General features: G+C 45.2%; 1 protein-coding gene across 1 annotated transcript in view; it reads left to right on the forward strand.

Moving 5' to 3' along the window:
• LOC308123197 (retinoic acid receptor beta-like) overlaps nucleotides 1–13,139 on the forward strand; it is a 69,689-nt gene that overhangs the window by 37,643 nt on the left and 18,907 nt on the right. The window contains exon 4 of the mRNA XM_080485541.1: nucleotides 9,108–9,268. Coding sequence (XP_080341667.1) covers nucleotides 9,108–9,268 — 161 coding nt within the window. The remainder of the gene's footprint in view (nucleotides 1–9,107; nucleotides 9,269–13,139) is intronic.

Below are 13,139 nucleotides of genomic sequence, written 5' to 3' on the forward strand. Positions count from 1 at the left end.
CGGCCGCTCGTTGACCACAGAAACTGCGCCAACTCGACTAAACTAGTTGGGAAATAATTTTCTATTTGCATTCATGCCAAACCGTCCGAATTCCAACGTCCAGATTGTTCAGCACTCGTTCCCTCCATAATTTGCTCATCTGAAGCGTTTAGCGCTTGTTGCTCGTCAACCCCAACAGGTACAACCTCAGACTGACACGGATACACATGGTAAATAGTCGCTCTTCTTCTGAGCCGAATTCGTCACGGGAGGCTCTTACGTCTGGACATTTCCACAGAGAACGCATCAGATCCGGCGACATTCAGAGCTCCGCCGCCGGCGGCTCTCATCAGACAACGGTCCAAAGTGGCTCCGCGAGCCGAACGTGGTCTGATGGTCTGGAGTTTGTTGTTGCTCGTTTGCAGCGACGGCCAGAGGCTGCGAGCCGAGTCAAAGATGGAGCATCTGCTTTTAAACGCACCGCTTGTGCTGCCGTGGCGCCTCAGGAGAGAGCAGTCCGTGTGTGTGTGTGTGTGTGTGTGTGTGTGTGTGTGTGTGTGTGTGTGTGTGTGTGTGTGTGTGTGTGTGTGTGTGTGTGTGTGTGTGTGTGTGTGTGTGTGTGTGTGTGTGTGTGTGTGTCCCAGTCCCAGCATACAGTCCAAGTTGCATCAGTAGGTATGTGATTGAAAGCTTCGTTACATGAGAAGCGTCTCTGTTTCCTCTGCAATACGAGCTGATTAGGAGCTCAGTACGAGTTCAGTACGAGCCGAAGCGCAGGAGATCATGAGTTCCACGACGATTTGCCGCAGACGTGACGCGTGACGGGGTGAACCTGCATGAATAAGACGCACTGTTTTGGACACACACGTTCACTTGTTCACTGATAAGTAGAAGCAGCTTTCCCCCCCCAACTCGCAATGCAGTGGAGATGTGATGTAAGGAAGAGTACTGGTCATCCGACAAGCCCAGACTGGGGCTCTGGCGGTCGGTTTCAGGCAGATTCGGCGCTCACGCTCTTTAAATTCCACCTGCATGTTTGCACATCCCTCCCGTCTGGAAACAATGGAGGCACCAAGTGAAGCTGTGTGGGTGTAGACCTGCCGTGCCGGATCATTTATTCATATTGACACCGTTGCGTCTCTATTTTTTTGTTGCCCTTGTTGCCACATCCAGGGGCGAGAGCGAGACGCCACACAGATGGGCGTCGTCCACCGCCGTCATGGCAACATGCCGTTCCTGTAAAAGTTACAGATTCATTCATCACTGGAGTCTAGTTTGTAGTTTCATGAGGTATAAAGCGGAGGGGAACTGTTTATTTGGCTCAGGCGATGGATAGTGTACCTCCACTAGTACATCAGATCATAATCGTCACTGAAATTCAACGATGGAATCGGCTTTTTGGATATTTTCTCTTAATGCAAAGAGCTGGACGCAGTGTTTGTGAAGACATTACTGCTTATTTCTACTTATTTAAGAAAATTATTCAGAATTCTGAGGGTTGTGGAGGCTCTTTGGTGGATAGCAGGAAATGTGTGATGGACTAAAGGTTGGTTGATTGGTTCTTCAGATGGGCAGGTGATTGATGAGTGGCTCAGACAGGCGTGTAGTCAGTTTTTCAATCGGTCGGTCAATGGAGCTGATGGACATGTGAACAGTCTGTTGGATTAAATGGTCATCGGTCGGTCGAGGAGTTGGTTGGTTGATCTGTCGCTCGATCAGTCAGTCAGTCGGTCAGTTGTTCAGTTGGTTAAACGGTCGGTTAGTCGGTCAGATGATCGGACATTTAATCGGTCGGACAGTCCTACGGTCAGTCCGTCTGTTCCAGCCACACATCCATCCATCCTCCGGACCGACGTGGTTAAAAACCAGCAGCCTCCTGGACCCTGGTTGGTTAGTTTTTCTCTGAGGTTCATGAAGCAGCGATCAGTCGTCTTCCTCCAGGTTCTTATTCTCACATCCTGCTCTTCTCCCATCAGGACCATCCTAATCGCAGCGCCGTGCCGCCAGCTCAGACGTATCGCCGTTGGTCGACACCCACCTGGTTGGCGTTGGGGGGGGGGTTGTTAAGCGCTGAGGTAAAATGGGCCTGGGGGCGGCGGCTCCAGATAGATGGTGTTTATTTACCACTGCAGCTGTTTGCTCACAGAGACAATGTGAACAGAGCAGAGCAGATGGCGGCCCGGCGGCCTCCGAGAAACGACCGCCGTCCACGATCACGACGTCCCGGTAACACAGCGGAGCAGAGAGGAGGGAACCATTGGGGGGAGGAGGGCAGGAAGACGAGCGGGGGGGGGGGGGGGGGTAACGCTCAGTGACCGAATCAGAAGTGAGAGGTGAAAACTGAGAGTTCAACAGCTAGAATGAGCTCGGCTCCATGACCCCGGTCCTCCTGCTCCCGCCCTCAGCACAGCGCTGCAGAAACACTCCACAGGTCAGCCTGTCGGGTATAAATAAACACACTTTGGTTGATGATTTTAATCTCTTTAAGCGATTTTCTTTTTTTAAATCTGAAATAATAGTGTTACTAATCCACACCAGCTGAGACTGGGGTCAGTTTTATTGATTTTTTTTATTTATTTTTTTTTCCAATCACATGACCACCATTACATTTTAGAATTGGAGCAGTTTGTCAACGTTGTTGTTTAGTTTCACACAGTGGCCACCTGATATGACATTATTACCACTGTCAGTGGGTGAAAATAACTTATATTGATCATTTTTTGGTAAATTTTAGAAATCCGGGGAAATTATTTCAATCACAAATGTCTTACATGTTTAAAGTACTGTTCAGTATCGTGTGGTACATCTTTAGTTCAAACATTTTTTCAAATAAAACACAGTGAAACAGTAATGCTAGTACTGATAATAATATGAGAAAATATATATATTACTAATAATCAGAACAACAACTACAATAATAATAATAATAATAATGTCCAAAAAGAACACATTGATTGTAATTCATTTGAACAATATAACATAATAATAACAATAATATTCAACCTTTCTCTTTAGCCTGACGCTTGGCCATTTGGCTTATTTTGTCACCTTTGTGTAAAATGGACACAATTTTTAAATCGTTTTTTAATAACTGATACACTTATAAAGTAAATCCTTAAACCGAGTGACATTGATTGATTAAATGCTGACTCACCGAGTTTGAAGACATCAAAAAATGTTTACCCCTTAAAATGAATTTATCAAAAATGATTCATTTAGGAATCACTGCTGTACATGAATTATTTATTTTTTTAACCTCGTTTTGTGTTTAATTTGAAAGGAAAATAAAAGACAATGAAAGGAGCTCGTTGGTGACAATAAACCTTCCGTCCTTCCCGTTTCCTTGATGAAGTGTCGCACGTTAACGTTGAAGATGAAATTGTGATGAAGCCAATCAGAGAAAAATGAGGTGTTCACTGAGTTTCCTCTGTGGACATTAAAAAGTCGTATGTTTCCACGGCCTCTTCGCGATGCATCATTGGACGTCTCCGCTCATGCTGGCGGTAATTTGCCCGGAGCGTGCGGGTAATTGATTGCCGAGGGTGTGGGCGTGGGCCGCACTCCGCCAAGCCGCTGTCTTCTTAAATCACATCTCCGACCCCCCTCCCCTGCCGACCCCCTCGCCAGACGCCGTTTGTCACAAACGACATGCATGGCAACAGATTGTGGCCCCTCCCCCCCTCGTCCCACCTCGTCCCACCATCCCCCTCTTCTCCACAGCAGCATTGTTGTTCAGTTTTCTCTCTGCGCTTCTTGCATTTACACATAAACGCAGCTTCGACTCGCCACAAATTACAATTCCTGAAAACTCCGGCCACAGTGGAGCTCTGGGTAAACTCCGTGTCTTTTGATTGCATCTAAAGGAGGGTAGTCGGAGATTTACCTCGCAATTCGTGTTTTGTTTTTAAGTATTCTGATGGGCTATTATGGCTTGATGCTTCTCGTGACACTGCCCCCTACAGGTTTGGCTGTTCATAGTAGCCCTGAATCAGGTGTATATGCGGGTCCGTGTCAATGGAGATTTTTTTTATTTACATGACAACAGTGTTTAGAGCGACTGAAAGCATCACATTTAGAGAAAAGCGTCCAGAACGCGACGGGTTTTTCATTTCTCGTTCAGACTGAGGCAGGTTCAGAGTCGTAACAGAATCAACAAGAGCGTTCAGTCGAGGGTCACTGAATAAAGGAAAGAGGCAGACCTAAATACAAAGTGTAACAGGAAACACCCAAGACTCCCTACTTTTTTGAAAACCCGGTTTTCATCGGTGTTCTTTGGTTACCATTCCTCACTGAATCCCCAAACACACAACGAAGAGTAAAAATGTTTTGATGTGGTTTTTGGGGCTCAACAGAAACTTCATGAATTTACAATGGAGAGATATTTAATCTTCTTAATCTTTGGGATTTAAAAATTGTCAGACGCCGTCTTGTTTTATGCATTTTATCACGAATCAATCTTTCATTTGATAACAATAGATTGAAAATGATGGTGGGGTCGAAAAGTTATTGCTGGGATGAAGTTACACGGTTGAAATTTACACCTGGGTCTTGATTTTTCCACGTGGAATACAAACTAATGGCCTTTACACATATTTCCAATATACTATTTTCAAATATTGTATATCTGATATTTGGTTCTGTTTTTCCAGTTTATAAAAAATTGCCCAAATTACTTTTGTTAAAGAGGGTGACGTTATTTCTTCTAATTAACTTCGATATTTCGGTTTGTCCGTCAGACTAATGGACGCTGCGGCTGTCAGCGTTTGTTCCACAAACAGTGAAATGTTTGGTGAGACGTCTACGCCTCGTCATGGACGTTCCCATGTGGGTCACTGATGTAGGTCAGAATGCAAACGGCATTAATGTCATTACATGGGCGCTGCCACCGAGCTGCAGAGGAATAAAAAGTATTAATGAGACTTTCATTTGGATGCAGATGGTCAGTGGGATGGAGACAGCAAGGCGGAGCTGGATCATCCTCTATCTGTCGGATCTAATGGACTCTGCGGTTGTAAACATTCGGTCTCACAGCTGTAGTGAAGATCAGCAGCTGTGCGGAGAGGACATGTTTGTCTTTGCTGATTGGCTGCGATGCAAGTCCATCAAAAACGTGGGTGTCCAGTTCATTTTAGGTTCACGAGCCACATACGACATGTTTTCACCCTGAGGAGACCGGACTAGTAAAACAGTCGTGTAATAAACCTTAAAGTGTCCCGCTGTTTTAATGGAAAATCACTTTATTTAATTTTATTTATTTATTTTGTTTATTTTTCAGGGACCATATACAAAAACATTCATCTTAAAGAAAAGATGCTTCGTACCAGATTTTAGCCACAGGCACACAACATAATAATACATATTTACAAATATAATGTGCAGTGAAAACGTATAGCATTAGCAGTACAGATTAAAATGTAACACCTGCTTTATTAAAATATTAAAAATCTTATGGAACACATGAGACAGAAAACACAACAAGCAGGAACACATTATAATACACATTATTAATATAACCTACAGTAAAATCTGTCACATTATTATTAACATCAACAATAAGCATTAAAAATTCAACACCTGTTTTCTTAAAATTCATACAAAATACTAAAATACCTTATGCAACGACACAATGGACAATTAAAATAGACTAATGCTTCGAGTGTTTATCACATTTCAATCACCACTGCCAACCTTAACAAATCCAACTCCATGTATGGTATTGATCATGCTAACTTCCCAAATGCTACAGACAATAGACACCTTGCCTGACTTACCAAGTGGAAATCACAGACACAGAATTATACGTCAATATGAATGTCTTCATCTTATTTTTAGCTTAATTACCGATTAGTCGTTTTCAAAAGAGCTCTTAACTCTTGGCGAGAAAGGGCTTTAATAGTATAACTAAAATAGGGAAAATAGCTAAAACTACCATAAATACCTTAAAAAGGACTGAAAATTAAAAAAAAAACTTGATTTGGTAAATAGGCACATTCACCCATTCACACACACAGATTCACACACCACTGGAGGCGGCGGCCATGCGAGGCACCTGAGGGTCTTGCTCAAGGACACGTCAACGTGTGGACAGGTGGAGATGGGAATCGAACCTGCAACGTTATGATTGGGAGCCGACCCACAGCCCCCCCCCCCCCCCCCCCAAAAAAAAGAGTGAAAAACAGGGACAACTGCTTAAAAGCAAGTTAAAATGGTTAAAAAGTAAAATATAATGGAATGTTTCAATTCCTAATTTTTAATTGAGCCTTCATGAATGTTTGTACGTATATCAAAACTATACAGGAAACTTTTTAAGCGTCAATTTAAAGCTGAACGTGTTTTGCGGCGCCACATAAATCTGATTTCGGTGTAAAGTGACAAAAACGGCTCTTTTGGGTCGTAAAGGTTGCAGACCGTTGAATTCCATCAATTAACAAGTGGCTGTCATCGACCAAACAACATCAGCAGCTTCAACAAAGCCAGGATCTGTTTATGCCCCCTATTGGTAGTGACAAGGATGTTGCTAACCCCTGAAGCTAACCACAATCTCAGCAATTTTGACATCAAATCTTTTATATAATGCCACCTGGCGCAAAGGACCGTGAAAAACAATGTCCTCCGTTTGTGGTCGTTTTCAGCCTCCAACATTTAGCTTTGAAGCCGATGCTCCTCCGTCCATTACTTTCGCTCACGGAGTAATCTCCTGTGAATCCGTCAGAATCAGCCGTGACTTTTATTGAATGATTAAAGTAAATGTCGTCGTTGCGACTCCACAGGTCAGAATGGATCAGCAGGGATCAGCTGAAGTAGATATTTAGAGTCGTCAATGAAAATATGATTATGTCTGTGGAAATGGTCGCCATGAACTTTCCAGGGTCGTGACCCCTGTGACCGGCGACGGTGGTCCAGAAGAAGCTTTTTCTGCAACATATAAGCACGAGGATTAAAGGATATAGACGGCATTAAACTAAAAATAGTCTCTTATAGAACCAAGCAGATGCATCCTGGTACTTTTTTTTTTTAATAATCGCATTATTTTCAGTTGCTTTGTGAGCCGAAGCGTCTGCCCGGTTCCGGTTTGTCTGATTGCAGTTTAGGTCGTGAATTTAGCGACTTCAGCCGAGTTGGTTGATTGCAGGTTTATATAAAAGATGTACCAGGATGTTTACAATGTTATAAAAATGGTTTGATTATTAAAGAAAGAAAATACTTCAGTGTCAGTTCCGCTTAACATTGCTCCAATATTTATAATGTACTGTATGGCGTTCCTCAAGGTTCTGTATTAGGGCCATTAATATTCTCTTAGCACATACAGTACTTCCACTGTTGAGTATTTTTCAAAAGCATAGCGTAAGCTACCACAGCTATGTAAACGACAATACAGTCTGTCGATTTATCTTGTGACTCGAGTAAATAAACCAACATAATGAACTGGATGACTTTTAGTTGTGGTTTTGGGCGATCGTTTTTAAATTGTAAAGCAATCGTTGCTCTTGTTGTTTTGTGGTTGTGAGTAACGCCTCACAAGTGATTGTTATTCATTTCGTATTAATACTTTGGAAGTTACCACGTATGGTTACGTTATTAGATGAGTTTATGAGACTATTATAATATAGATGTGTTATTTTTTGACCTGTCAATAAATTGGCTTTTGCTCTTTCCAACCCTGACTCGAGAGAATGAATATTAAGTGTTCTTTCTCGTAAAGTAGGGCAGAGGATGTGACTGTTGTGTTGCAATGCGTCTCTCTTGGGCGTCTCAGCGTTGACAATGGGCCCAGTTCTGTCTCACGCTCTCTCTCTCTCTCTCTCTCTCTCTGTTATTATTTTAAAAGGCAGTGTGTAGGATGATCAGAGGCTTGTGATGTGGGGATGATCACGCTGTGCGTTGAGTAATAAACCAGGTTGGTTTGTTTAAGTCTCCTGCTGCGACAGACTTCAAAGATCCACACCTAATGAAGCACAGGACCCGGCGGACCGCCGGCGCTCGGGGTTTCATTTCACAGCACAGCCAGCCGGGGCGTTTGTTGTAGATGCACACGGCTCCTCTCCTCGGGGTCTGCATCTGTTTACTCTGGATTCGGGGAGCGACTCCCCCTCGCTGTTAGCGAAAGGCGCGGCGTCCTTGCGCCGTCCACGTGCCATATTTAATACCGGAGACGATCTGAGCTGATTAATGACTGATGACATGCTCATCGGGGGTAATTATCACCGCGCCTTATTACAGGTCCCCCCGTGGAGTTCTTTGTGAGCAAATGAAGTGGAAATCCTTGGCGCACGTTGTCCATGTTCTCAGGGAACATTGTCAACAGAGTCAAATAGCTACTTTCATATTAAAGCTGTGTTTTGGCTCCTGCTGTCCATTGGTACCTTTAATCCGGTAACGGGACCTTTCAGGTTCGTGAACGTTTTCTTTGGTCAGTGTGACCCTGCTCAGTGGATTGCCTTTGAAATAAAACGACTTCTCGTTGAAGCAAGAGTCTTAGACTCCGTTCACGCCGCAGGTCTTGATGCTCAATTCCGAGGATCCGATTTATTATTTTTTTTTGCGTGATCATTTCAAATGCGACTTGCCGTGTGAACGTGATCGGACCGGATGTTTTCAGGCCCCGGGGCGCAGAAGACGACGTGAAGTTACACCGAGCGTATGGCACGCCAGTCAGCGCCAGGGTTGCCAGATCTGACTCACTGTTTCAGCCCGAACGACGCAAAACCCGCACACCTCAATTTAAAAAAAAAAAAGGAATTCAGATCAGGATTATGTAATAGCTGACCCACAAAGCAGCAGCATCGCTTTCAGAGGAGATAATTAATTCATAAAATCCATTTGTGATGCGCTGGAGTTTTCACAGCCACTTTGTTTTCTCCCCTTTGAGACTCTGCCAGCGGCGCTAAGCTGACAGAGGCTGGTCGCTCTGACGGAGCCGCGGCTTAAAACTTTCTGTCCTTAAGTGAGTTTGAGTTTCTAAACTCCGGAATTTGCTCCATCTCATAAAAACATCTCGGAGAAACGTCGACGTGCAACAAAGTTCCGCTGCTCCTCCTCAAGTCCACCTTCTAGTTTTGGTTCTATTGACGCCCGCGGTCGCCGCAGTGATCCTGAAGGTTCAACCCAAATCTGTTGTTTCCCTCCAGCTGTTCGGAACGACCGCAATAAGAAGAAGAAGGAGAACCCAAAGCCGGAGCTGGCGGAGAGCTACGAGCTGACCGCCGAGCTGGAGACCATCATTGAAAAGATTCGAAAAGCCCATCAGGAAACCTTCCCTTCGCTCTGCCAGCTTGGCAAATACACCACGGTGAGTCTGAAACAAACACATCCGCATGGTTGTTCCTTTTATTGTCTGCCTTTAGAGGATGAAGTCGCAGATCAGGAACGTCACATTTTTAGTTTGTCCTTTTTTCAATCACCATTTTTTTGCACTTGCTTCATCGGATTAACGGTGTTGAGAACTGTTCCCAGCTGATTGTGGACTAAACAAAGGATCGACGTTCCTGTTCCGGTTCCAATCTTATCGATGACGATCCTCCTCCATGTGGTTGAGGTTTAAATTCTCATGGAGATCCGGCCAAAACACATTAATTAAGCGTTCAACAGACATTGACGTTGTCAGGTATCGTAACATATCCTGCGACAAGACGCCGGTGAATTCAACAAACTGCAGATGAGTGCACAATATCAGGCAGATAGGTAACCATCTAGTTGAGTGTTGCGATAGGATATGAATGTTTTTGTGCTCTTTGTCACCTTGAACCCAATTTTAACCAGAAGGAAGCACATCACATTTATTTGACTTCTTTTTTGAGGATCACAGTCTGCAGCTCGCTAAAGCGAAGCATTCCAGAGGTGACTTTGTTGTTTTTAGTCGTTTTTTTCTTGATTTTTATGCTTTTCTCTCTCTCTCTCTCTCTCTTTCTCTCTCTCTCTCTCTCTCTCTCTCTCTCTTTTTTTCTTTCTCTCGCACGTTGAGTCTTTTGAGATGTGCGTATAACAAATCTTAATTTCATGATGAATGCGTGATCTTTTGTGCATCCCGACACGGAGTGACTTTGTTTGCTACGCGTCAGCATTAGGAATTGGAAACGTTCTTATTGAGATACGGTTCCCGGTGTTTCAATTCCTTGGAATCGTTTGCCAATTTTGCAAATGATTTCTCTTGTCGATTACAGCGGGAGTGAATGATGTCGCTAACTAACTAACTAACTAACTAACTAACAACTAACTAACTAAAAACTGTTGTGCAAGCATGTATGAGTGATTCGTCTCCACTGGTCAACAAGTTGTTCCATTAGTCAACATGTTGTTCCACTGGTTGACCATCTGCTGCTGACGGCGCTGCGCCTCTTCGATCTGCTCATCAGGCTCATAATGATAATCAATCGCTGGCACTGTACTGTAATCCTCTTCTAATGCACGCCGAGACCTCTGCCTCTCGCCGCCGACTGTCCACTTCAATCCTCACAGACACTTAATCTTCGCTCAGTCGTTATTGATCAGACACTCAGCGTGGTGGAGGGACGGTAAAAGTCAGCCGTCATAACAGCCCGGCGAGCCCAACGCATCACGACTACCCGGTGCCTCTGGTGAGATGGATGGGAGGCAGCGGCGGGGTTTGTTTACCCCCGGTTTTCATGTGTTGCAACAGCGATGGAGGAATTGTAAAAGAGTTGTCAGGATTGAGAGATGCAGCAGCTGCCAGCGGCGAACCCTCATCAGGGGAATGATTGCGAGCCACTCGGCTGCCCGTCAGTCTTGCTGAGGCTCGCGCTCCAGCCTCCGCTTCTCTCGGCACCACTGAAATGTAGAATAAATGCAGCTAATCCAACTTGCGTCATTATCTGCTTCCATAAATCAAGTGAGGGATTTGTGCAATGGAGCTAATCTGGGTGTCAATAATGCTTGTCGAGGCTTGTGAGAGTTTTACTGCCCCCCCCGTCCCTTTCTTCCAGCCTCTCTTTCTATATGTCATGGCTATATGGTTTACCAAATCTGTAAGGATGTCTTCACTGAGACGTATCGGGGTTGAGGTATATAGTCAGTCTTAAAGAGCAAGCTCTTGTCAGTAGGGCTGCAACGTATGTTGCAGATTTATCGTCATCCTGATATCAACTTGCCTGATATACAGATGAATATTAAAGAAAGTCAAAGTCTCTTCTGAAACTTTGGGAAAAAACTGAAAATGCCAAGAGGCTCAGTCACAGCCAGTGTATTAGGGGCAAGAGAAAGAGCACTGTTATTTGCAAGAACAAAAAAAAGGCCCCGTCCACACCAGCCAAAACCACCTTTTTTCTCCTCGTCATTCTTATAACGTTTCCCGTCCTCACAGGAAACATCTGTGTCCAGGCGACACCATGAAAACGACCCAAACCATCGTAGTACATAGGCCAGGCCTATAGGTGGCGCTGTAGTACTGCCACAGAAACACACCAAAAACAGAGAAGAAGGCATGGAGCATGAAAACAATGGACAAATCTAACATGTGGTCTTATTAAAGCGACGAGCATCAGCAGCTTCTGCAGCTCCACCTGTATCAGGTAGTCAGCCATGTTGTTAAGTGACGTCACGGAGAGGGCCGTGGGGTTATAGGTCGAGGGGCGGTGCGATGACATCATCATTTTCAGCTAATGTGCACCTTTCTGTCCACACGTCAAAGCCGAGGCGGTGTTTTAACGGTTCTCCTCTCTGTAACCCGATTTCTAGAAAACACCTACTTCAGGTTCCTAAACGCAGCGCCGTGAGGATGATCGGACAAAAACCATGGTTACGTGAAACAGCGTTTTTGTGTGGGCGGAGCCTCAGACTAATCATAAACTTGTCGTTTTCAGGTTTTAAAGGAAAGTCTTGTCAGTGGGATTCAGGGATCCTGTCAGAGCTCGTGTTTGGATCCAGTCATTCTGAAAAATCAGGTTCTTCATCAGAAATATATTTTCTCCAGTGGATCCCAGCCTTGTAAGAAGGATCACGTCAATCAGATGCTTCAGGGTCTTGAAAGGGTCTGATGAGTCAGACAGTTCAAGGTCTTGAAGGATCTCATGAGTCAGACAGTTCAGGGTCTTGTTGAAGGGTCTTGTCATCAGAACCGATGAGAGCCTTGTGAGAATCTTGTCTTTCTGAAACATCGGGGTCTGGAAGAGGGTTCTTGTCACGATCCTGCAGCGCTCTGTCGCAGCCTCGTCGAGGGTCTTGTCAGTCATACACATCATTGCCTGGTAGGGGGGCTCATAACTCCATACTCCAGCACTCATAGCTCCAGCACATGACGGGTTGGCAGGAGGATCTAATCACTCAGGTCCTGGTCGGGTCTCGTCAATCAGAGGCTTTCAGGTCCTACAGGAAGGTCTTGTCAGTTAGATCTCATGAGTCGGAGACATCAGCACCTTGTGGACGAACTCGTCAGTTGAACTTATTAAATTGTAAAGGACCTTTTATCTGAGGGCCAATGGGCGTCTGGTTCCAGCCCTGTGAAGGACACGTCTGAGCCGGAAGTCGCCAAAACGTTGAGAAAATCGTCCTGAGTGAATACCTGTGCTCGGTGGCGGCGGTGGCAAGCCGTCGTCCCGGGGAGATTTTGTGATGCTTTGACAGGCAAATGGTTGGACGACTGATAGCAAGAGAGGAAGTGGCGGTGGTGGTGGTGGCAGCGGCGGAGGCACTTTGATTGACGCTTCGCCGTGGCAGCATTGTGCAGAGGAGCTGACAGTGTCTAATGTGTTTGTTTTTAACTGACTTACATATAGATTACAGTCGGCGGGGGGGGGGGGGGGGGGGGGGAATGGCGGTGATTGACACCGATGCTCCACTGATGCCGTACAGCGGGGGAGCGTTGGGCTGCGAGCTGGGGGAGGCGTACGTTTAATGACGGCACGGCGCTCAGTTTAGAAATCTCATGACACCTGTCACTCATACAATGCTGTTTATACTGAGATAAACAAACCCGTCGGCAGCCACATTGTGCAGTAATGTGTCTCTCGTTGCGCTGATGAAATTCACTCGGTCGCTGACAACGAGCGCCAGACGTGACGGGAAAGATCTGCTGAAATGGGGCCATATTGTCGTACAGTGCAGCTATTAGCTCTCCGCTGCGCTCAGCTGCTGTCGACTCAGTGTACAGTAAGCCTCCATCTCCATAACTGTGTGTTTTTCAGCCTCTTTCAATCCCGGCACAAAGC

This window comes from Lipophrys pholis (assembly GCF_963383615.2).
Source record: "Lipophrys pholis genome assembly, chromosome: 17".
NCBI lineage: Eukaryota > Metazoa > Chordata > Actinopteri > Blenniiformes > Blenniidae > Lipophrys > Lipophrys pholis.